The sequence below is a fragment of the Oryctolagus cuniculus genome, chromosome 12, assembly GCF_051225735.1.
Source record: "Oryctolagus cuniculus isolate XC-2025 breed Fujian yellow rabbit chromosome 12, ASM5122573v1, whole genome shotgun sequence".
Lineage (NCBI taxonomy): Eukaryota > Metazoa > Chordata > Mammalia > Lagomorpha > Leporidae > Oryctolagus > Oryctolagus cuniculus.
The window spans coordinates 59,696,795-59,723,486 of NC_142878.1; the positions used below are offsets into that span (position 1 = coordinate 59,696,795).

The 26,692-nt window shown below is 40.0% G+C and overlaps 1 protein-coding gene across 7 annotated transcripts in view; it reads left to right on the top strand.

The window, feature by feature from the left end:
- The first annotated feature begins 1,896 nt into the window (after positions 1–1,896).
- CDIN1 (CDAN1 interacting nuclease 1) overlaps positions 1,897–26,692 on the top strand; it is a 241,057-nt gene continuing 216,261 nt past the window's right edge. For 4 of the 7 annotated variants that reach the window (XM_089309409.1, XM_002717993.6, XM_089309411.1 and 1 more), the window contains exon 1: positions 2,531–3,024. In XM_089309409.1, the coding sequence (XP_089165535.1) occupies positions 2,924–3,024 (101 nt within the window). In that variant the 5' untranslated portion in view covers positions 2,531–2,923. Of the gene's footprint in view, positions 2,478–2,530; positions 3,025–26,692 lie in introns of those variants that run through there. The other 3 variants (XM_089309417.1, XM_089309413.1, XM_051822094.3) reach the window with 3 other exon arrangements.

Below are 26,692 nucleotides of genomic sequence, written 5' to 3' on the forward strand. Positions count from 1 at the left end.
ACAGCGCTGATCTGAAGCCAGAAGCCAGGTGCTTATCCTGGTTTCCCATGGGGTGCAGGGCCCAAGTACTTGGGCCACCCTCCTCTGCACTCCCGGGCCATAGCAGAGAGCTGGCCTGGAAGAGGGGCAACCGGGACAGAATCTGGTGCCCTGACCGGGACTAGAACCTGGTGTGCCAGCGCTGCAAGGCGGAGGATTAGCCTATTGAGCCGTGGCGCCAGCCAGTACTTTTTCTATTTTTAAAAATTCTTTCTCCCTATCAGTTGAGACTCCACCGTTCCATTTCTTGGGTTTACACTGAGGACACTCAGGATCAGAGAAGTTCTCAGCTGTTCAAGGCCACACAGTAAGGTGGATTGAGGCAAGTAGCCAATTCTTTGGGTATTTAACATGATGTTTTTATTTCACTTGCTAGGGAAATGGTATTACTGGTGGACTTCCTCAGAAACAGAGGGAGAAATTCAGGCATGGAGAGGCAGCTCTATCAGAAGTAAGAGACGATGAGGGGAATAGGGTGTGATGAGAGATAGGAAGAGGATGGAGGAGGGAAGGGAGGGAGAAAGGATGCCTCCAAGGAATAATCAGCCAATTCCAACCATTTCACTCACATTACAAGAAAAAAAAAACCAACACAACAACATCATTTCTGCTTTGCCTCAATTTGTGATTAATAAACAACACTACTGTCACTGCCAATGAAAACAGCAACATAACTGCTTTTCTCCCAGCAGTAACTCTAAACAATCTACTGGATTTGGGTCAAAATTGTAAACTGTCAGTATGTTAAAAATACAAACAGAAAAACAAACCTGGCATTTTCCGTAAGGTTGTGGGGGTGAAAGCAGGACAAGAGCCAGAGAGAAGAGTTGTTATAAAAATAACCAGCGCAAACATCCTTGAACTGATGTTTTCTATAAAAATCTGATGGCTGTGAATTGGAAAAGAGTGAAGTTGGAAAGGGGAGAGGAATGGAGGAATCAAGTGGTGTCTGCTTATCGTCAGCTAGCTTTCATGTAAAAGTCATGGCAGGGTCAGACACAAACTAGCCAGGTGGCAACTCCAGGCCATGCTGCCATAAATAGTTATGTACTAATGTCACACAACCAGAGCTAGATGCAAAGCATATGGGAAGAAAACATTCTCGTGTAAATATTCAGAAAGAGTGGTTACTGAATTCAGGGTCCATTATTGGTGGTTGACTTTAAGGCGCCTGAAAAAGTGAAGTTTAAAAACATCTGGGCTAAAAGATTCATAGAAATGTATTCACTTAAAAACAAAGTCTTGGCTTAAAAGAGTGTGACTGCTAGACGTAGTAATTAAGCATTACTGAGAGCTGGCAAGAGCACAGACTCTGGAACCAAAATTTGCAGTTTAAACTTTACCCCTGCTACTTACTTGTTCTCACGACCTCTGGAAGTTCCTTAACTTTTTCATGCATTTTATACACTTTGTGCAAAAGGGAAGAGGAGGATGATAATGGCAACAGTACCTGTCTCACAGGAAATTACGAGCATCGGCCAGACTGTGCAAGAGGAGCCAGCAAACACTGTCCATTTTTTGCAAGCAGTCTTACCGGGGCTATTTATTTTACCAGACTATCTGCTGGCCACTGCTAGGCAATTATTTACGTGTACTACCCTATTTAACCTTAAAAACAGTCCCACGAATTTAAAAAAAAAAATAGTTTTAAAGACAGGAGGTTCTGATGGATGAAGGAATTTGTCCAATGAGGCATATCTAAGCTAAACTTACAACCCAGGCTTGACTCTGTATGAAAGATTTTTAACCACTTACACGTTCTCGAAATCTAAGCATTTTTCTTTCATCTGTTTAAAATGTTAAAGTCTTACGGAACTTGACATGTGACTTTCCAGTTAGAAAATAGGTTTTTAAAAAGGGATTAAAGGAGGGGATGAGATCCCAAAAAATTGCCTCAGGAGACCTATGAAATCCTCTCATAGCCTATCTACGGTACAAAGGATCCATTCAATGACTAATTTCTCCAAGCACTTAAGAGCGCCTACTGCTTGCTCAGAGCTGGGGTTACCAGGACAAGTAAGACCATGGCAGCCCCTGAGCAACTAACCGTGCCGAGGGAAAGTGACATTCTTTCCTGCCGGCTGTTTGATGATGTCGGATTTAACTGTTTCCCAACAAGGACAAAACTGTCTTCCTCGCGAGCAGAAGTTGTAGGACTTCTCTCAGCAGAAGCCAAGCTGTGTGTTGACAGCGATGCTAGTGGGTTTCACTGCTCGGTTCCTGCTGCAGAGCGAGACAGGCTTTGGTGGAGCGACGACGGCGTTTCTTCGCAGGCCACGCACCGCTAGCAGCCGCGCTAAAACCCGCGCGTTTGGAAGCGCATTCAAATCGCGCGCCTGAACAGTGGCTTTCGCGGGCTCTGGCTGAAAGCTGGCGGGGCACCCGTGAGATCTTCTCCCGGGTCTGCGTGTCAGGCCCCCAGGCTTCTCGCAAAACAGGTAAAGCGTGTACGTCACGAGCGTCGCCGGGGTACCCCAGGTGGGCGGGGCCGGGGCGGGGGAGGCATTCCTGACACCGGAGACTCCGGCGCTGCGCCCTCCCCGTCGGCGGCGACTGCTTCCTGGTTGGTGTGCCCTTAACTGACATGGCGGCGAGACGCCTTCGGTCGACTCCACTGCGGCTGCTCAGTAAACCACGCTTGGGCAATCCGGTCTCTAGCCCGCCCCTGCTGCGTAGGTGCCGGGTGAAGCCCAGGACGTGAAGTGTCTCTTGCTCCGCCTGCGCAGCTTAGAGGTGTATATTAGGGGGAATTGGGGCCGGCCAAGGAAGACGAGGACCCAGGGGCCCGTGCGGCTGGGTGCCAGTCCTTCGTAGCCTGACATTAAGGCTGCTCGAGCCCCAAGTGTTTCTCCTGTCTCCCCCATCTCGTGGTCCCCGGCCCAACATGATACTAACCAAAGCCCAGTACGACGAGATAGCTCAGTGCCTAGTGTCTGTACCGCCCACCAGGCAGAGCCTGAGGAAGCTGAAGCAGAGGTTCCCCAGGTAAGTGTCCGCCTCTCTCCGCTCACTTCCCTTTGCCTGCAGCAGCACTGCCTGGGCCCCGCGCTGCCGGCGCTTAGAAACCACGTGTTACACACAAGTGGGGAGGAACACCAGTGTCAGGCATTAGGAGATTGGGATGGCGAAAAAGATTCCGTCTGCCTTCCAGCCACAACTCCTAATGCACGAGACCGTTGCAGCCTCCGGAGGTCTTGCCATTAAATTCAAACCAGGGTCTAGTGTTTATCGAGGACTTGGTATGTGCTGGTGATGAGTGCACTTGACTGGCGAGTTGTAAATGCCCATTGGTTAACTCACAGACACTGGGAATGAGTGATGGGTGGCAGGGTCCTCTCAAAGTGGAAATACGAATTCTAGATCCACAAGGAGGAAATGGGGACCTTTTTCATATGGCCACTGGAATAAACAAGGGAATTCAGATCTAAAGGAGGCTCATATTGATGGAATATGGCTTTTATTCTTGACTGCAATTAAGTGACCTCAAGGGTTCTCGATCCTGACACCGTTTGTTGCCCCAGGAATTCCACTCTGGTATTAGCCATTTGAACAACCAGATCTGACTGTTTGTCCTCATATATATACACTTTCCAGATGTATTTCATCCACTTCAAGAGGTTCATGGAAAATTAAATTAAAAGATAAGTTTATTTTTATTCCAAAATTTTGAAATTTATGCATAGTTTGTTCATCATACCCACTTTTCATGAGTGTTTGAAGACCCCTCATGTGCATAGACTTCAAGAGTTTTTGCAAGATAAATTCTTTGTTAAAAGAGTTTGTTTTTTTTTATTGGTTAAAAAGGCAGAGTGACAGAGAAGGTTGTAAGTACAGAGATAGAGCCTGCGTGCATAAACCTCCATCTGCTGATTCACTTCCCCAGAGTCAGCAACACTGAGTAGTAACCCAAACTGAAGCCCGGAGCAGAGAACATCATCTGGGTTCCCCGTGTGGGTGACAGGGACCCAAATACTTGGGCCACCATCTGCTGCCTCCCTGGTGCATTTGGAGGCAGCTGGATGGGAAGCAGAGATGAGATTTGGTCCCAGGCACTCAGATATAGGATATGGATGTGCCAAGTGGCAGATTTAACCCACTGTGCCACAAAACCCTCCATGAATCTTATCTTTTTATTGCATTTTTTTCCATGAATTTTTTGAAGTAACTTCCTATAATATAGATTCCTCATTTTAAACATGTGGACACTGTGACCCAAGCAATTCTTGAAGAGTCAGTACAGAAGAAGCAGTTTATTGTATTTATGCTGTATTAAAAGTATAGAATGTTTGTTTCCTTTTTTCCTAATTCAAAACCAAATTCAAACCTGTAGTATTGTCTCATTGCATTGAATTTGGTTATCCCAAGTGGAGACCTTCCCTATCTTTAATGTATAACCCTTGATTGGGCATTATGATAGAAGTATATTCTTAAGGAAACAGAAGTTACTGGATAATTGGTATTAAAGTACAAACTGACCTCAGTTTTTTTGTAGGACTTAGTTTTCCTAGTCTGTAAAATGAAGGATTGGGGCTGGTGCTGGGGCATAATGGGAAAAGCCGCCATCTGTAGTGCTGGCATCCCAGATGAAAGTCAGTCCGAGCTGGCCGCTCTGCTTCCAATCCAACCCCCTGCTGATGGCCTGGGAAAGCAATGGAAGATGGCCAAAGTGCTTGGGCCCCTCCACCCACATGGGAGACCCAGAAGAAGCTCCTGGCTCCTGGCTCCTGGATTTGGATCTTCCCAGTTCTGACTGTTGTGCCCATTTGGGGAGTGAACCAGCGGATGGAAAAGCTCTCTCTCTCTCTCTCTCTCTAACTCTACCTTTCAAATAAATCAAAAAAAAAAAAAAAAGGATCTCTTTCTAATATTATCTAGATTGAATGTATTGCAATATTTATCCTTTTATAGCCTTTAGAATATATTTTTAAAAATTTTACTTTTTTTTTTTTCATTTTATTTGAAAGGCAGAGAAACAGCAGCGAAAAAGAAGCAAATCTTCTGTCCGCTGGTTCACTCTCAAATGCCCTTAACAACCAGGACTGGGATGGGCCAACGCCAGGATCCCAGAACTCAACTTGGATGTCCCCATGGGTGGCAGGAACTCAAAAACTTGAGCTATCACCACCTGCCTCCCAGGATGCACATGAATAGGAATTTGGAGTTAAAACCCAGACACCATAATATGGGATGCCAGCATCCCAAGTAGTGTCCTAACCACTGTGTCAAACACCCACCCCTTGAACAGGTTTTAAAATTCAGTGGTTCTTTTTACCAGAGAGCCAGGTAAAGACCTTAGAGATAATTTTTTGTGGTTCAGAGATGTTAAGTGACATCAGAAATCCCAGAGATATGTAATGACTATACAATACCTGGAATGTAGGTTTATTTTTCTTTTTTAAAGATTTACTTATTTATTTGAAGATCAGAACCACAGAGAAAGAGGGAGAGACAGAGTAAGAAACCTTCCATCCTCTGGTTCACTTCCTAGATGGCCACAATGGTCGGGGCTGGCCAGGCCAAAACCAGGAGCCAGGAGCTTCTACCAGGTCTGCCACATGGATGCAGGGGCCATCCTCCACTGCTTTCCCAGGCACATTAGCAGGGAGCTGGATCAGAAGTGAAGCAGGTAGGACTCAAACCAGTGCTCATATGGGATGCTGGTGCCGCAAGAGGAGGCTTAACCTACTATGCCAAAACACCGGCTCCGGAATATAGGTTTCTTGATCTCAGTTCAGACTTCAATGTTAAAACAATCTTGATTATTTTTAATATTAATAATAACATAGCAGTTTTTTTTGTGGATGACATTCCCATGTATATAGTCTTTTTCCCTTCTTGTTTTTTTTTTTCCAGTCTATTATTGTCTGTTTATATAGTTTATAAAACTTGATCCCTACTCCAACATAATGAGAGCATTCCTCATCTTTAAAAATTCTTCAGAATTTGTCTTAAAATAACTAATAATATTATATTCTGGGTGTATCATTCATTTCCTTCTTGTTGGATATCAAAGGTTTGAGTTTTCTGATTTTTTTTTTCCTAATGTATTTATTTGTTTGAGAGTCAGAATTGGAGAGAGAGACTGACAGAGAGAGACGGGTTCACACCCCGGATGGCTGTAATAGCCAGGGCTGGGCCGGGCTGAAGCCAGGAGCTTCTTCCAGGTCTCCCCTGTCTGTGGCAGGGCCTAAACATGTGACTACTTTCCATTGCTTTTCCCAGGCCATTAGGACAGAGCTGGATCAGTAGAGTAGCTAGGAATTGAACTGCTGCCCATATGGGCAGTGGCTTTACCTGCTGTACCACAACGCTGGCCCTCCTGTTTTCTGATGTTTTAATATATGTTATTTGTGCACATATGTAATACCAAGCCTGTTTGTTTTCTTACTTTAGACTGTCAGAAATTGGGCATTACCAAATCATTAAGTTTTTACCATTTTGATTGCCAGATCCTTTTATACTTAAAAAAAAACAGTATTGAAGACCCCTCCAAACTTTTATTTATGTGGGTTATATAATTTGATATTTATTCAAGTGTAAATGAAAAGAAGGGAATAAAAAATCACTTTATTTTAAAAATAGTAAATCTATTACTTGTTACCATATTCTTATGAATAATAACTAGAATTTCAAAAAAATGTAGTGAGAAAGTGGCATTGTTTTACCCTTTTGTAAATCTCTTTCATGCTTGCCTTAATAGAAGAAAGACATATCTGACTGTGTTCCACTGTTGTGATATATTGTTTTTGATTAAAGAATATGAAGAAACTCTTGCCTTCAGACATATATGTAATTGGAAAAGGGGTGAATAATTTAAAGGGCTTTTTAGATAATTGTGGTTATTTTTGTTATTACATAAAACCTAACAAATGGTATTTTCTTGAAGGTTAATTGCAATGTGAAATCTGAAACCATATCAAGAAACTTTCACACTCTGTTATTTTGCAATCCATTAGCCTAGTTTGAACTTTGAATGGATCCTTTACCCATGCATGATTTTTATCATCATGCATTGTTCGTTTGCATAATGTTGGTTGTGAGTTATGCAAATTTTCCAAATGTTGTCACCTTACATTATACAATATCAAAAAAATCAACATTTGTTAATATCACCACTGATCTCATCAGAAGTCTGTGAGATTTGAAGCTGTCAGGCTTATGGTGATGGATATGAGCTTTCCAATATTTGAGTTTTCCCTTGAAAGCTCAAATTTTATCATTGGCAACAAACGTTATCCGTTGTTTTCCTTGAAGTGACAGTCTCACATTGTTTATTTTTGAGAAAATGTCTGCCAGATTCCCATATCTGAATAATCATACTTTGTTCATCATTCATTCAAGTAAAAATGGTGTTCCATGGAAAAAGTGGCTGGTTCAGCTTTAAATTCATGCAAGTGCTTTCTCCTGAGACACCTGCCGTACTTTGATACACAGAAGGTGTGCTTTGGTTTTGCTTCTTGTTTTGTCGTACACAGTGTCAAGAGTATGTGTTCAAGAGCTGAGATTTAATAAAATTAATAGGTGAATATTCTTAGGTGAGATGGTCTTTTTTCTCCAAACGGTTGTCCCCTGCCAGTGTGCAGTAATGAATAGAGTGAGGACTATTGTAGTTAGGGTGCTCTAGCCTTGATTTGCACGCAGGAGTGGATGGCTTCACCAGCCGTTGTTTTCCCCCACATTGCAAACATCAGTGCAGGGGAAAAAGCAAATAATGTCTTCTTTTTTTTTTTTCAATAAAAATAATTTTGACTGATTTATAGACCCCCAAAGAGGATCTCAGAGATTCTAGGCGTCTACTGACCACACTTTGACAATAGCTAGCTATTTGAAATCAAATGCTATTTATATCTTGAAGGATTTTTATGTGTATTGACAAATTACTGTCAAAAAGATTGCATTAATCCTGTTACCAGCAAGGCATGGTAGTGTCTGTCTCTGCTACTTTTACTAGCATTGAGGAGAATCATTATTTAATCATATTTTTGTCTATCTATTTTCATTTTATTTGAAAGGCAAAGAGAGACAGGGACAGTAAATCCTCTGATTTACTCCCCGAATGCCTGCAACGGCCATGGCTGAGTCAAGATAAAGCCAGGAGCCCAGAACTCAATCCTGGTTTCCTGTGTGGATGGCAGGGACCCAAATGCCAGACCCATCATCTGCTGCCTCCCAGGTTGCAAATTAGCAGGAAACTGGATTGGAAGTGGAGGAGCCAGGACTCAAACTCAGCACTCTGTTATGGGATGCAGGCATCTTAACTGCTGTGCCAAACACTTGCCACTATTTAATCTTTAGGATATTGAATCAAGAATGACAGCTTGTAATTATAATAGTTAAAAATTACAATACTTTTTCTCCAGTTTTTTGACACTTGAATTACCTGATGGTGTCCTTTGTCTAATTTTCTATTGTAGCGGTTTGCTTTTATTTTAAATACCTGCTTTTGAGATGCTTAACTTTTAAATTTATCCTTTTTTCCTTTTTGCCTCTAGGCGTATGAAATCCTTTTACATTCCAACATTTTCTTCTAGGTTCTTTATAGCTTTTGTTTTTATTCTTAAATCTTTCTGTCTGAAATTTATTTTAGTATATATGCTGAGAGGTAAAGACATAGCTTAATTTTTTTCCACAGCTTAATTTTTCTCTTCTTGACTGTTGGAGTGCTCTGACTTCTCCCTGGCTTCTTTATTTTCACTGGAATCTCTAAATTAGAGCTTTCCAGCTCATCACGAGAGCTGGGGCAATCCTTGGTAGAATCATGGAGTCCTCCACTTAAATTGAAGGAAAGGATTCTGTGATCTCCACTGCCCGACGCTTCCGAAATTCTCTTCTCCTCTTCAGCTCTATCATTTTGGGCCTTTTCACCTTTAGAATACAGACGTACTGTCAAGTTCTTGCTGAAGACACCTTTGTTGATTTGCATTTCCCAGTTTATTTCCTGGACCTTCTTATTTATGATAGAAGCCCTTATCCCCATCAGCTGTTACTCATAAGGTTATATTTTACATTATAATTTCCTGCCCTAACACAACATATGTATTCAATTATATTTCACATATATACACATATAATATATATTTAATTTTAAACTTAGAAAAGTTGCAGAAGTAATAGAGAATTCCTGTATGTCCTTCACCTCCTCACCCAACTTCCTTTAAGATTAGAAGTTATGCTATCACGCAGTACAATTGTTGAAATCAGGGAAGTAATTGTAGTGCACTACAGTTCATTAATCTGCAGGTGTTTTTTTTGAACTTTGCTCATTTTGTCACTAATGCCTTTTCTCTGCCAGGATCACTCGTTGATTTTAGTTGTCATGTCTTGAATCTCTTCCAATCTGTGATGGCTTCTTACTATTTCTTTGTTTTTTTTATGATTATAACACTTCTCATGAATACTCATCAGTGATTTTTGTGTAGTGTCCCTACATTTGTATTTGATGTGTACTCTCTCGAGATTCTTTGAGGGTGAACATTTTGGACAACAGATACCCCAGAAATGATATTATGTCCTTCTTAGGACCTCATGTTAGGGGTCTGTGACATCATATGTCTTACTATTTTTATGTTAACCTCATTAATTTGACTAAGGTGATGTCTGCCAAATTCCTGCATTCTCAAGTTGCTGTTGTTTCCTTTCCACTTAAAAAGTACCTTGAGGGGCTGGTGCCATGGCCTAGAGGGCCAAGCCTCCGCTTGCAGTGCCTGATGCCAGCATCCTGTTTGGGTGCTGGTTTGTGTCCTGGCTGCTCCTCTTCTGATCCAGCTCTCTGCTTGTAGCCTGGGAAGGCAGTGCAGGATGGCCCAAGTGCTTAGGCCCCTGAACTCTCGTGGGAGACCCTGAGGCAGCTCCTGACTTCTGGCTTCTGATTGGCTCAGCTTTGGCCATTGCAGCCATTTTAGTGAATCAGAGGGTGGAGATGGAGAACCTTTCTCTCTGTTTCTCCCTCTCTTTCTCTAACTGTGCCTCTTAAATAAATAAATAAATAAAGTACCTTGGAATATAGACTTTGTTCATTTTTCATCACACTTTTCCCCACTGATTTTAGCACTTGTCATTGCTTTTTTTTTTTTTTCCATGAAACAATTACTGCTGGTATTTGCTTAATGGTGATTCTGTTTCTCTCACTGCAGTGTTTGTTCAACCAGTTTCATAGATGACCATTGTTTTATGTGAATCATCCTGCAGTCAGCCCATGGTTTTCATTAGCATTGGCACAGTTTTCCACTACTTAAGCATTTGATCCATAATAATGCATGGTATGCTCACCATGTTTGTGGCACCCTTTTGGCTATGTTTTTTTAAAGAATAGATAGGATGATGTAAAAATTCTGAATAGCTTGTAGTCTGAGGCAAGAATTTAAGACATATCCAATAGTTACAAGTATGAGAATCATAGAATGTTAAAAATGAAAATAACTGTTGAATATTTGTTGAGGCAGGGCTGATTAAATAGGATTCTTAGAGAAGGTACATATTTGCCAGAAATCCTTTTTGCCAACAGACTGAGCCCTTTGGCACCAGTTTCGTTTACTGCTGAGTTCCCCTACCATGTATTAGTTATTGAGTTTTTATATTAGTCATAAATCAAATTCTTGATACCATAAATCTCTAAGCAAATAAGTATTTATACTCCCTTGCTACATCTTTGTCCTTAGGGATCCTGGCTCAGATTTTCCTTAGATATCTACCACATTTCCAAGTATGACTTTTCTGTCTTGTCTCACAACACCTACTGTCTTTCCAATCTTGGATCATACACAGACATCCTTTCACTCAACCTCACCTGAGGTGATTTAAATCCCTGTCCCTAGTAAGATCTCAAAATTAGTGGTTAAAAATTCATTTGGTTGGGCTCCCTGCCTGGGCTGAAACTACTTTTCTGGTTATCTTGAGATCATTGCCTAACTCTACCAGAAAATTGGAATTACGGTGGACTTGATTGTGTATCTGCCAGTGTTGTAGTTAGTGGTACTTGGTGGTGAACCTAGACATCCAATCTGGCTAGTAGTACAGTAGCTTAGGGGCTTACTTGGGATATGCACAAAAATTTTACTTAGCATTTACATTTATTTGAAGTAGCTTGATTTAATTTGGTGTTGTCTTTGCTTTACAGTTGTCTTTTTTGGAACAGTGCCCCCCCATCCCATTATTAACCATTGTTCTTGTTTTCTTTTTTTTTTTTTTTAACTTTTATTTAATGAATATAAATTTCCAAAGTACGACTTATGGATTACAATGGCTTCCCCCCCATACCGTCCCTCCCACCCACAACCCTCCCCTTTCCCACTCCCTCTCCCCTTCCATTTACATCAAGATTCATTTTCGATTATCTTAATATACAGAAGATCAGCTTAGTATACGTTAAGTAAGGATTTCAACAGTTTGCTCTACCTCTTTTTATTTGAGCCATGCTTACTCATCTGTAAGAGGAGTGATCTAGTTACAAAGCTACAAAGTAGAGGAAGCAGAATCCGAATCCAGAGTCTGACTCCACAATCTTAGTCTCGCTCTGTTGCCTCTTTATTTAAGATCCTTAAGGCTGTGGTAAGGATTAGATGAAATAAAGCATGTAAAACACTTCACAAACTATACAGTTGTTGGTATTGAGTGAATGGTAAATATTAGTATTGTTAGAATTTAGTAGCTTTGAAACAAAGGGCAATAGAATTGCAGGAAATAAAAATGTTTACAGACCAGTTGATTGTGTGGCCATGAACATATAAGGCTTGATCATCAAATGACTGTGACCCAGATATCAGAAACTTGCCTTAAATAACTCATAGTGATAGATAATGGTGTTTAAGAAAAAAACATTTAAACATAGATTCACTGATTTTTTAAAAAAATTTATGTATTTATTTGAAAGTTAAGAGTTACACACAAAGAGATGGAGAGACAGAGATCTTCCATCTGCTTGTTCACTCCTCAGATGGGTGCAAGGGCCGGGGCTAGGCCAGGCCAAAGCCAGGAGCCAGGAGCTTCTTCCAGGTCTTCCACTTTTGTGGCAGGGGCACCCAACTTCTGCTGCTTTTCCCAGGCCATTAGTAGGGAGCTGAATCAGAAGTAGAGTAGCAGGACAGGAACCAGCTTATGGGATGCCAGAGTTGCCGGCCATGGCTTTACTTGCTATGCCACAATGCTGGCCCCAGAGTCACTGATTTTTAGGGTTGGTACGGAGGGCTGAGCATTTGGTGTAGCAGGTGAAGCTGTCACTTGTTACACTGGCATCCAGTATCAGAGTACCAGTTTAAGTTCTGCCTGCTCAGCTTCTGTTCCAACTACTTGCTAATAATGCACCTGTGAATGCAGCAGAAGATGGCCCAAATGCCTAGGCCCTCACCACCCATGTGGGAGATCAGGATAGAGTTGCAGGTGCCCGGCTTCATCCTGGGACAACTTTGGCTGTTGCATTCAGTTGCAGAGTGAACCAGCAGATGGAAGATTCTTTTTATCTCTCTATCTCTTCTCTCTCTATAACTATTCCCTTCAAATAAATAAATCTTTAAGAAAAGAATCATGGAGTATTGCAGTATATAATTAATACTGTAGTTGTTAGTCTGCTTAACGGAAGTATTATTCCTATTTGCCTGTTTCAGTTGAATTGAAGAGTACCTTCTCAATTTGTGGTCAATTTTCTACACTTCTGATAATGTTGTGGTGGACCCAAGTTCCAGAATAATGAATGAGAATAGCTTATAAAGGGAGAATCTGTTGGTGATTTTGCCAAAGAAATATAATTAATATGCATGACCTTCAAGAGTAGTGTTAATTCATATACTCAGCAAAGATGTCTGTGGGTGTTGATCATTAGTGTAGATTGGAATGTCAGAGTAAAGAATATGATTATTTCATGCATTTTCTTTAATAATCTTTTAAAATTTTTTTTTATTCTTTAAGACTTCAAGCTCTAGTTCTTTGTTACATTGTAGCTTAGCTGTAGAGACCCTTCTGAAAGGTGTTTTTAAATGTATGGTCCCCTCCCTTTCTAAAAGAAGTGCTTAGCTTTTATCAGATACTTATGTTTCTTTGGATTTGTATAGCTGCAAAAGTGGAATGAACTTGAATTTCTCAAAGGAGTATTTGAAGAAAATCTCATATATAACTTTATCCTGAGAAAAATCCATATACTGAGAATATATCTGATTAGTTTTGTGGGAAATGTTCATGTAACTAGAATATTGACTTCATTTAAAAATCTATATTCAGGCATCATGCGTTAGTTTATTAAGTAATAGCCCATACCAGAATGTTAGCTTGTACAATAAAGAAGAATTATATGCTTCCCCAGGAAAAAGAGATTCAATAGATGTATAGGGTAATAATATTTTATTATTTAACTTTCAACAAATGTTGACTAAATTTACCATTATGTTTTTATTATGCATTTTGTGCAGTTTTGCCATGTTGGTTGAATTTACCTTAAAAACAAAACAATCAGCATACAAGTACTTTTCTAGATTAAGTAGATCTAGAGATCTTTAGATAGAGGAGTCATGTACTGATATGAAAATCATGCAGGAGATAAAGAATAAATTTTCCTTTAGTTTCAGTTGTCTATTTAAGGACGATCTTTGAGTCAAGGTATCCTTCTCCTCTTGCAGTTGTCCAGTTGCATAGGCAGTGAGCTGGTATTTACTGAACCACCAAAACTGCTGGGGTGTAACTTCTAACTGGACGACAGTTCTCCATTCTGTAGGGGTGACAGAATGGACAACTAGATCCAGGAGTCTTTGGTCCATGAGTCTGAAGCGAGAGTGGAGCAGTCTGTGCCTCATGTATGATACCTGATGACCATGAGTCCATCTTTTTCCTTGCCACACTAAGGAGCTAATACCTGCCTCAGCTTTTCTTTTCTCTTTCATCCCTTTTCTCTTTCATCTCTTTCAGGAGACATATATTTAACAGCTAATAGTATTTTTTTCTTTTTAAAAAATGTTTATTTATTTGAAGGGCAGAGTCTACAGAGAGACAGAGAGAGAGAGAGAGAGAGAGAGAGAGAGGTGTTCTCCATCCACTGCTTCACTCTTCAACTGACCACAAAGGCTGGAGCCGAGGCAATCCAAAGCCAGGAGCCAGGAGCTTCCTCCAGGTCTCCCACATGGGTACAGGGGCCCAAGCAGTTGGGCCATCTTCCACTGCTTTCCTAGGTCAGAAGCAGAGAGCAGGATCAGAAGTGGAACAGCCAGGACTTGAACTGGCGCCCATCTGGCATGCCGGCACTGCAGGCAGTGGCTTTACCTGCTGTACCACAGTGCTGGCCCTGCTAATAGTCTTTCCTTAAAACCCAAGGCCTCCTTCATGCTAAAGAATCATGGCATGATTTGTCACACTTTCAATTGCTGTCTCTTGGCAGAGGAATGATATATTCCATTCCCCCCCACCCCCCACCTTGCCCGGCTTCAAGTGTGGTGTTTGAACTGTGACCTGTTAAATAGTTGGAGTCTTATTCAGTTAACTGAGGGTTCTACACTTTTCCATCTGAAGTTAAAATAGTTAAAATTTCTTAGGACCAGTTTCTTTCATGTGTTTGAAATGTTAGGATTCAGCTACCAAAAACATGTAAAACTATTAAACTTAGAGCAATCACTTCAAGACCATGAGAATAAATATTTTGAAACAAAGAAAAGAATGCAATTAGAGGAAAAAACTAATGTAGATTCATGTCTCTTGAAACTGTTATTCAGGCAAATACATAAAGTATGTCTTCCCCTGACCAAATAAAGGCCGTTGATAATTAGCACAATTCTCTCAGAGTTTGTTTAAAAAAATTATTAATATAAAGAGAACATATTTCATGTATTTCATAGGAACAGTTTTAAGATGATAACCATAGTTCTTTGCTCCATTCCTTTCTTCCTCTTTTTTTCTGTTTAATTTTTATAAATATATAATTTCAATCCACTCTAGAAACACAGCCTTAATTCACCATTAGCCAAAATATTCAACAAGTAAAAAGTAAGACCACAGTTTCACAGGAGTATAAACAAGAACTAAAATAACAATCATATCACAAGATGCCCGTTTCATTCCTATACATTTTTAGTATTCTATATTAATTACCACATATCAAAGAAAACTTGATTTTTGTCTTTTTGGGATTGACTTATTTAACTGAGCATAATGGTTTCCAGTTGCATCCATTTTGTTGGAAAAGACAGGATTTCATTCTTTTTTATGGCTGAGTAGTATTCCATAGTGTATACATACCACATTTTCTTTATCCAGTCATCAGTTGATGGACATTTGGGTGGATTCCATAACTTAGCTATTGTGAATTGAGCTGCAGTAAACATGGGGATACAGATAACATTCATATGCTGATTTTATTTCACTCAGGTAAATTTTCAGGAATAGGATGGCTGGGTCCTATGGATCTCTTTTCAGGTTTCTGAGGAATCTCCATGCTGTCTTCCACAATGACTATACTAGTTTACATTCCCGCCAACAGTAGATTAGGGTACATTTCCCCCATACCCTCACCAGTATTTATTGGTTTTTGATTTTTGGATGATAGCCATTCTAACTGGGGTGAGGTGAAACTTCATTGTGGTTTTGATTTGCCTTTCCCTGATGGCTAGTGATCTTGAGCATTTTTTCAAGTGTCTGTTGGCCATTTGGATTTCCTCTTTTGAAAAATGTCTATAAACTCCTTTGTCCATTTTTTAACTGGATAGTTTGTTTTGTTGTTGAATTTCTTGAGCTCTTTGTAGATTCTGGATATTAATCCTTTATCATTTGCATAGTTTGCAAATATTTTCTCCCATTCCATCAGTTACCTCTTCTCTTTGTTGATTGTTTCCTTTGCAGTGCAGAAGCTTGTTATCTTGTTATAATCTCATTTGCCTGTTTTTGCTTTTATTGCCTCTGCTTCTGGGGTCTGTTCCAAGAAGTCTTTGCCGATGCAATGTCTAGCAGAGTTTCTCTGATGTTTTCCTCTAGTAATTTGATGGTATCAGGTTGTACATTTAGATCCTTGATCCACGTCGAGTTAATTTTTGTATAAGGTATAAGGTAGGGGTCTTGTTTCATACTTCTACACATGGAGATACAATTTTCCCAGCACCATTTGTTGAAGAGGCTGTCCTTTCTCCAGGGATTGATTTTAGCTCCTTTGTCAAAGATTAGTTGCTTGTAGATGCGTGGATTGATTTCCGGGGTTTCCATTTTGTTTCATTGGCCTACATGTCTATTTTTGTGTCAGTACCAGGATGTTTAGATTATAACCAACTTACAGTTGTTCTTGAAATTTGATATTATGATGCCTTTGGCTTTGTTTTTATTGTTTAAAGGTTGCGTTAGCTATTGGGATCTCTTGTGTTTCCATGTGAATTATAGCTTCTTATTTTTCTACATCTGAGAAGAATGTCCCTGGTATTTTAATTAGATTGCATTGAATCTGTAAATTGCTTTGGTTGGTATGGATATTTTGATATTGATCTTTCCATTTGATGAACATGGAAGATTTTTCCTTTTTTTTGTTTTCTTCTATTTCTTTCTTTAATGTTTTGTAATTTTCATTGTCGAGATCTTTCACATTTGTGGTTAAATTTATTCCAAGGTATTTAAATTTTTTTGTGGCTGTTATGAATGGTAGCTCAGTCTTTTTTTTTTTGAGATTGTCTAGGAACAATACTGATTTCCATGAATGAAACTTAAAACATATGATGCATAATTACTACTACCACCTCAACCTAAGTTGAATTTATTTTTAACTTTTAACATTTTGATTATTGGAAAGGATATAGGTTATTGGAAAGGTTATAGGAAAAGATGAGTTGTAAGCTGTGATTTGTGTTTATTCTGTTTAGGAACTAGGAGGAGGTTAGGAATTAGGAGCTATTGCTGTTTATAAGGGTTATTTCTGTAGACTGTTGAAAGTTTCCAAATTCTCAAAGACAAAGGTCTTCTGACCTTTGGAATGCAGGTGTTTGCATAAGCTCACTTAGCTAATTGAAATGGTGCTCTCTTAAATCTGCCTAGCAGAATAAGATTCAGATTTATATTCAGCAAGTTTATGAATTAAATAAATTTTTTGTATGACTTTCTGGCTATCAGAACTGGACACTTTTAGTCTAGGAATTCTTTAGACTGAATAGAAATACAGGGTGAAACCTTTGTGGTTTGACATTGATGCCAGTAGCACTCTAGCCTCCTAAAATTCTATAGTGTATGACATGGCCTCCAAGAATCATGTAGGCTCTTGTAGTGACCTTCCTTTGTAGATGCATTCTGGGAGATAAGGTGTCATTTAAATGTTTCTTCCTCAGTGTGGAGATACCTTAGAAATCTGAATGTAGATCTGCTATATTGCCTAGCCATCCCACTCCTGGGAATTTACCCAAATGAAATGAAATCAGCTTATGAAAGAGTTATCTGTACCCCCATGTTTATTATAGCTCAATTCACAAGAGCTAAGATATGGAATCAACCCAAATGCCTGTCAACTGAAGACTGAATAAAGAAATTATGGGGGCAGGCGCAGCGGCTCACTAGGCTAATCCTCCACCTGCGGCACCAGCACTCCAGGTTCTAGTCCTGGTTGGGGCGCCGTTTCTGTCCCGGTTGCTCCTCTTCCAGTCCAGCTCTCTGCTGTGGCCCAGGAAAGCAGTGGAGGATGGCCCAAGTGCTTGGGCCCTGCACCCGCATGGGAGACCAGGAGGAAGCACCTGGCTCCTGGCTTCGGATTGGCTCAGTGCGCCGATGGTAGCGGCCATTTGGGGGGTGAACCAACGGAAGGAAGACCTTTCTTTCTGTCTCTACTCACTAACTCTGCCTGTCCAAAAAAAAAAAAAAAAAATTATGGGATATATACTCCATGGGATACTACACAGCAGTAAAAAAAAAAAAAAAAAAAAATCCTGTCATTTGCACAAATTGAATGAAACTGGAAAACATTATACTTAGTGAAATAAGCCAGTCCCAAAAGGACAAATTCTACATGTTCTCCCTGATCTGTGATAATTAATAGAGCACCTAAAAGGTAGTCTATAGATGTGATTTAACACTTCAGGATGCAGTGACTTTGAACAGCCCTCATCTCAACTGATAAGGAGCAGTTTTTTTTTTTTTTCCTGCAATATTTTGTACTCTTTACTTAGTATAGAGTTAATCATTTGTGTATAAAGTTAATTGAAAATAGATCTTAGTAAAAAATAAGAATGGGAATAGGAGAGGGGGGAGGAGGAAGGGTAGGAGTGTTTATAGGAGGGCAAGTGCAGTGGGAAGAATCACTATGTTCCTGAAGTTGTATTTATGAAAAGAATGAAGTTTATATTCCTGAAATAAAAGGTTTCTGGGGAAAAAAATAAATGTGCCTTGCTATGATGAGACGTGGAAATTGGATTGGTGATTTAAAAAATAAATTATTTGTTTACAGTTTTCCCAAGTTGGTATCATCTTTTGCTTAAGGTATATTACATTGTTATTTGTTTTTCTGACAGTATTGGTAAGGAAAGCTAATAAAATTTGAAATGAACTTTCATGCCAACCCCCATTTAGCTAAGATGGGGATGTGAGTCAGGCTGTTCCTTGTGTAACACGAAAGTCCCACTGATTCTTCCAACCTCTGTGTGGCAGCCTTATATGTGGCAGATAGCTCACAAACATCATTTTCTAACAGATGAAGTTAAAAGTTATTCACATTCTTATTAACTTTTTTTTTTTTTTTTTTTTGACAGGCAGAGTGGACAGTGAGAGAGAGAGACAGAGAGAAAGGTCTTCCTTTGCCGTTGGTTCACCCTCCAATGGCCGCCGCGGCCGGCGCGCTGCGGCCGGCGCACCGCGCTGATCCGATGGCAGGAGCCAGGAGCCAGGTACTTCTCCTGGTCTCCCATGGGGTGCAGGGCCCAAGCACTTGGGCCATCCTCCACTGCACTCCCGGGCCACAGCAGAGAGCTGGCCTGGAAGAGGGGCAACCGGGACAGAATCCGGCGCCCCGACCGGGACTAGAACCTGGTGTGCCGGCGCCGCTAGGCGGAGGATTAGCCTAGTGAGCCGCGGCGCCGGCTAACATTCTTATTTCCTGAGGCTAACAAAATCAGAGAGATAAAAAATATATTTAACCTAGCCAGCGCCGCGGCTCACTAGGCTAATCCTCCGCCTTGCGGCGCCAGCACACCGGGTTCTAGTCCCGGTCGGGGCGCCGGATTCTGTCCCGGTTGCCCCTCCAGGCCAGCTCTCTGCTGTGGCCAGGGAGTGCAGTGGAGGATGGCCCAAGTGCTAGGGCCCTGCACCCCATGGGAGACCAGGAGAAGTACCTGGCTCCTGGCTCCTGCCATCGGATCAGCGCGGTGCGCCGGCCGCAGTGCACCGGCCGCGGCAGCCATTGGAGGGTGAACCAACGGCAAAGGAAGACCTTTCTCTCTGTCTCTCTCTCTCACTGTCCACTCTGCCTGTCAAAAAATAAATATATAAAATAAAAAAAATATATTTAACCTCAAATTTCTGGTGTATTTTGGTGGACATGTTTGGAACTCTTCACTTGTAGATCATAAAAACTGCTGCAGAGGGACCTACGAACCTCTCTCATTATTTCAGATTCCATGATGTAAAAAGCCACCCAGTGTTGGGTTGAAAAAGCAGTTTGTGGTCATCTGGTCGAATCTTTAAAAGCTATAGATAAAAAACTAAGGGAGAAGTGCTACCCTGTAATTTGGCCAAAGTTCCCCATCTGGAATCTCAGCTCTCCATTCATGCCCTTCAGTGAGATATCACAGACTTCCATCCTTCTGGGAGCAAGACAGGTATCAACAGCTGGTGAGTGAATGAGGTGATGCGGTTGGAGTTGTGGCCCAGTGAAAGCATAATTGTGTGCACTAACCAGGCTGCTGCCAAGTTATGTTTCCCATCCACTGACAAGAAGGACTGTGGGCCAGTGCTGCTTGGGACTTGTACTTTTTGGAAAGCAGCTGTATCTAGATCTGAGGATATTTATTTCTTAAGAAAAAATGAAATATCTTGAGTTTTAAATGTTGTCAATTTGTTTGAATTAAAAAAAAAAAACACAGTGTGGGCCAACATTTTCCTGGCCAAACAGAACAAGTCTGTGGGTTGAATTTGGCCTGCAGCCAGTGGGTGCCGGAGCTCTCCTTCCAGCTCATGATTGCTGGTTGTAAGCCTCTTTTCCGCACTCTGCAAACCGCAGCCTCGTGTTTGTAGATTCAAGTTCACTCATGGTGGGAGTGTTTACACCATAGAAATTGGCAAATGGTACAAATCTGGTTTTCCTTCTTCCTCAACAGTCTCCCAGCCCTATCCCCTGCCCCCATCATCAAAAACAATTGTTAAAACTTACATACCAGTGCATGCCATCACCAATTGGAGACTTTGTGTTTCACATTATAGAAGTTTCTTAGCTGAATTTGTTCTGATTTTTAGTGCTTTGTTTTTCATGAAAAGGTCTCAGATAACCTCCATCTGTATCTGATTTATTCTTATATTTTTGTGAGTGTTGGATTTTCTCCTTATTTGTTCCACACTATAGTTGTGGGGAGGTAGAATTCCAATCTATGCAGTACGTGATATATTACAGGTATTATGGTACATTTCATAACAGACATTTGATTGAAATAACCTGAAGGAAATGGTGCTTGATTTATAAAAAAAGAAGCCATATAGGCGTACTCTAAAATGTTTGTGAAAAATGAAATTAAAAGATAGTGTGAGGACAGATGTTTGGCCTAGTGGTTAAGACTCTACTTCGGACACCTGTATCCCATATCACAGTGCTTGAGTTTGTGTCCCAACTCTGTTCCTGAGTCCAGCTTTTTGCTACTGCAGACCTTGGGAGCCAGCTGGTGATGGCTCAAGTAGTCGGGTCCCTGCTACCCATTTGGGAGACCCAGATGGAGTTCTGGGCTCCACCTTTAGTCTGGTCTACTGTGCTGGGCATTTGAGAGTAAACCAGAAGCTGGAGGTTTGAACTCTGTTTCTCTGCCTCTCAAATAAAATAAATAAATTTTTTTAGGATAATACATATTTTCCATAAACTTTCTGAAGAGCTCTCATGTATATTTGTCTCACTTAGGAAAACTAATCCCTTTCAAAATTAGCTAGTCAAATTCATGGAGATGATAGCAATTCTTTACTCTCCGTGGGAATTAGAAACACTCTAGGGGTATACCTGAGGGCTTATCATGTCAGAAAGTATTTCTAGAGAAATTTCAAGGTTTGGTGTTACATTTTCAATTGGCAACCACGCTAATACAGATAGTAAATAAATAATCTCTATAATTATCAAGAAAAACAAAGATACCTAATTGTATATAATTTGATTTAATAGTTTGATAACAGTTGTCCATGTTCAGTTCTGTATGTGAAGTATCAGCAATAAAAGAATATGTCAGCATAAAACTAAAGCAGGAGTGAGTGGTCAATGGAATTAACAATACTAGGCAAGAATACCTGCATTCCAGAATAAGTGAAATACTGAGTGACCCATAAAGGTGCCATTGAGTTTAAACGGTTACTGTGGCCTCTATTAGACCTTAGGTGGTTTATTTAGCTCTCCCTGCTTGTTATTAATTATTTTTATAAATTTATAGGAAAGGCACCTGGTGCTGTTGCTCAATAGGCTAAGCCTCTGCCTGCAGTGCTGGCATCCCATACGGGCACCAGTTCTAGTCTTGGCTGCTATTCTTTCATTCCAGCTCTCTGCTATGTCTGGGAATGGAATAGAAGATGGCCCAAATGCTTGGGCCCCTCACACATGTGGGAGACCAGAAGAAACTCCTGGCTCCTGGCTTTGGATGGGCCCGGCTCCTGGCTTTGGATGGGCCCAGCTCCGGCTGTTGCAGCCATTTGGGGAGTGAACCTGTAGATGGAAGACCTTTCTCTCTGTCTCTCCCTCTTTCTGTAACTCTACCTCTCAAATAAGCAAAATCTTTAAAAAATATTTATAGGAGAAAAACTCTATTGTGAACCTCAGGAAGTTGATCATAGTTCTTTAACTAGAAGATAGTTTTATATATTGCTTTAAATAACATGATTTCTAGAAATAGACATATAAATTCTGGGCTTCCTGACTTACTTGCTATGTTTCCTTATTTCTTGGTGCCTATTCTTTATTAATAAATTAGAACTTAAAACCAATTTATTTTATTTATTTATTTTGAAAGAGAGAGAACGTGAGAGCTTCCATCCACGGTTTGCTCCCTAGAGGGCTATTAAGGCCATGCTGAAGCCAGGAGCCTGGAACTCCATTTGGATCTCCCATGTGGGTGCAGGGACCTAAGTTCTTGGGCCATCTTCTGCTACTTTCCCTACGGCATAAGCAGGGAGTTGGGTTGGAAGTGGAGTAGCCAAGACATGAACTGGTGGCCGCATGGGATGCTGGTGTCACAGACAGTGGTGTTACCTGCAGTGCCACAATGCCAGCCCAGAATTTTTACAAATTTACATTGAGATCGTGCATATAAAATGCTTGTTAACACAGTTCCTGGTCTTGTGTTGCTTGCTGCTGCTGCTGTTATTACCATTATTTATTCAACAATGCTTGTTCCAGTGGTATTTATGGTTATAATAATTAGACTTGCACTATCAGAACTGGGGTAGGCTTATGGCCCAGTGATTAAGACACCTCTTAGGATACACACATCCCATATCGAAGTGTCTTGGTTTGAATCCTGCTACTGCTTCTGTACCAGCTTCCTGCTAAAGCACACTCTGGAAAGCGACAAGTGCTGGGTTAATTATCTGGGTCCCTGCTAGCCACATGGGAGACCTAGATTAAATTCTGGCCTTCTGGTTTTGGGCTGGTCCTGTCCTGACTGTTGTGAACATTTGGGGAGTAAAGAAGTGGACAAAAGAGCCCTCTCTGAATCGCTGTCTTTCAAATGAAAATAAAATAAATGAATAAATTTTAAAATCAAAACTGAAAAATTTTTACCTAGCACTAATGCTTTTATCTTCCAAGCTTCCAAAATGTCCTTTTATTCCCAGAACCATAGAATATCTACTTTTAGTAAATTATGGTCCTTAGATGATGCTGGCAACTAAGATTTAAAGTTCTGTTGATGAATCATGGGTCTGTCTAGGTTTAGGCTGATTCCCCCATCCCACTCACCTCCTGCTGCTAGTAGAAAATGGTTATGTAACATGATTGTGGCTTTAGAATAAGAGAGAGTGTTAAAACCTGGGCATTTTCAAGTATTTTCTCATCTAATTATTGTTAAATTCAGCCACCCGTATTCTGGAACTTTTTTACTTTCTTGCCTTAACTTGATAAGTATTGTACATTTCTGAAAGATATTTGGGTAAATACCAATTTTACAGTCAGCTATATCAGGAAGCAGATTGAGTCTAGAAAATATGTGAGGTCAGGTGTAAGCCTTCCGGGGCATGAAGATTTTATAGGATGCCCCAGATCATCACATGAGTATGAACATTGATTTTAGTGTTTAATGTAGGTATTAATCAAATTTGAAGAATGAGTCCTTTTAAAATGATCTTGAAATCATCCATCATACTAGTACTGATTATGAAAAGACCTTGCGGTAAACACAACAAAGTCATATGAACTTTTTTAAAGAGAATATATTTATTATTCCCTAAGGCTTTGGTTTTTATTAATTACAATGTACTCTAGAATGCTGCCTTCAATTCCTTTAATTTATCTTATTTCTGCAGTTCTGCTGATCATATAATTGCACTACTGAAATGGCAAAACAATAATTCTTCTCCATCCTTTTCTACTTTGTTTATCATAGAGCATTTCTTCCTCTAGATTCTAGGTCAAAGAGAGGTTTCTAGGTGTGGACTTACTGTGCTTAATCTGCTTGGGTTAGATTTGAATAAAAGTTTTTAAGCAGGTTAGAGATCTTTCATTTTTAATTAAATTAATTAATTTGAGAAAATGAGATGGACAGAAAAAGAGAGAGCTTTATTACTGGTTCACTCCCTAAATGCCTGCAACAGCTGGGACAGGGCTGGATTGAAGCTAGGATCAAGAGACTCAATCCCATGTGGGTGGCAGGAATTCAGCTCCTTGAGCCATCATTGCTGCCTCCCACAGCCCTGCATTAGCAGCAAGCTTGAGCCATGAGCTGGAGCTGGGGGTTGAACATAGGCACACAGATAGGGGATGCGGCCACCCTCACAGATGGCTTAACCACCAGCCTAAATGCCTACCCCAGATCTTTGTTTAAATCTAAAAAAATTGAATAATGCACTGGAAAAAAAATTGCCTATAACCAAAGACTATGGAAGTAAAAACCATAATTATCTCATGGATTGTGCTTTTGTAGGACAATTATTTGCCATATAACTCTTCTGAAGTGTGAAAACAAGATTTGGTTAGTTTTATTTCATCTGCTAGAGGTGTGTAAGAAGTCTAAATTTTGTACATTGTCATGAAAAATATTTTATTCATGCAGTACCTTTTTGGACAATTGTATTCTGCACTGTATTACAATGGCACAATAAATTGCTGAATACACTGTCTGCTGAATATGACTTTACTATGAAAAATTTGATGCATAGGGAGGGAAAGGTTGGAATATATCAACCTTTTCTGACAAGGGACTTTGAATTTTGACCTAATACAGGTGACCTTTGTGCGCAATAAAAGTGAGCTTAATCTTGAGGTTAAGGTTGAGGTGAATGGCAGGGCAATGTGGTGGAGCTTATGATGACTTGAGGTGCTTCAGAGCCTACCCAGCTATTGGCTAAATGGGAGTCTGGTACCTTAAAAAAAAATTAACGTTTTTCAAGAAGCTTACTTATAGTAGATTGTTTGGTTCTTTAACACTACCCCAAAGCTCAACTCTGTGTTTTAATTGTGGTAAGTTCACCTGTTTCTATAAAGTTTACTATTTCTGAGTGATAGTTATGATTGTGCCATTATTTTCTGTTCTGTGGATGAGCTATGGCTAAAAATAAAAAATGTTCTATGGCTTATAGAAAAGACAACTGACATATATAAGCTTGGAAGTTAAAAATACATGTTTTTTTAAGGTGTTTTTTCTTTGACAAGTTGAACTTTTGTCATCTAACTTTGGAACTGTTAGAAGAATTTTTAAGTAGTTTATGCCTTTGTACAGATTATAATTAAGAGAACTCACATAACTTGTTGTCTTAAAAGGCTCAGATAATTTGAAGAATGGCTATTGCCTTGGAATTTCCTTTGAAGTGCTTTGGCTAATCCCCTTACATTATAATATACAGAGCAATAAGGTCGTATAAAATATTTTAAAGACTTTGCCTGATGTATCTAAAAAGCAAATTATTTTAAAACATAGATTTAGCAATTAAGTCCTTTGCTATCAAATACCTCAACTGTTTTGTCATAAATGAAATTATACCTCAGCAAATATCAGGGGAAAAAATCAAAAACAACCCTTCCAGTGTTGTAGTATCTGAACACCTATTGAATATTCTGCCCAAATAATTGGTTGAGACAACAGATAGCTGAGGAGAGTGTCAAAGACTCTAATGGAAAGAACTTTGCCTCTTCTAATCGAGCCTGCAAAATATATTCCCTGGGACTGATCAGCTCTGAAGCGCTGAGGTTTGATGATTGGAATGGCAGGAAACCATGCTTTCAGGACATAACGAATTGACGAGGCCATCCATCATTTGTTAGCCTACGCTGAAACGTGGGCTATGTGTGCAGAGGCCTGTGATTTAGTAAATACTTGGGAGATGAATAGAGCTTACACACAGGGGAAGATAGTGCTGTCCTTCAGCAGCCTGAGACCAGGCGCCTGCTGAGAAGGCCATCTGACGGCGCATCATCAGTAACCGGCCTGTCACAGTCAGCGGTGCCCACCGACCATTGCCAGTATATTAAATGCATTTTTAATATCTGCTTCAGTAGATTTAATGAAGAAAATTTAGTTTCCATACTCCAAGCACTGCTTCCTCAAGTGTTCTAAAGCATGGACTCTTAGCTACACAAAAAAGGGAGAAGAACGTGCTGGCAGTTAGGAGAGTTCACAGATAAAGGAAACAGACAAAATAACCTGCAACCACAAAATTCTGTTAGCTGTTGGCATTTTTTCGATGTAAAAAATATTATTTTAACAAGAGGCTTTGGATTAATTTCTTAGCTCCTAATTCCATTTTCTCACAGGCCCTTTTTCTGAAAGGATTCAATCTGGTAGCAAAGTGATGTAAATCGCAACAGTCAACCGCCTACTCTGAAAGCGAATGGTAATGGAAGAATATTATGATTTGGCATAATTTGCCAAGTACACAGAGAGACTCAATTTTAAATTACTTTGTGTTTTGACTTACTACTGTTTGATTTTTAGGATGTTTCATAGTAGGATTTTTCTGAGTTACTTCTAAAATTTTGAATATTGAACTTTACCTGTTAACTTGTTAATTAAGTTAATAATTTTTGTATGATAGCTCGCAGAACAGTTCATAACAAATGCAAAAAAAATCATCAACTTGCTTTAAAAGTGCTCTTATACTTTCTCAGACTATGTTTCTTCAAACATTGCAATTTTAAAATGTTCTATTTTTATATTCAGGCAAAATGTAGAGGTTCGTTCTTTTTAATGAGTTCAGTGCTGACATTATTTACTACAAAGCAGCAAGACAACCAATTAGATATTGTTGCAAGCATGCACTTTAAAGGTTTCTCCTCTTTAAAAAAAAAAATCCAGAATATGCTCTCACGTTCACAGGAGAAGAAGCTACAGAATGG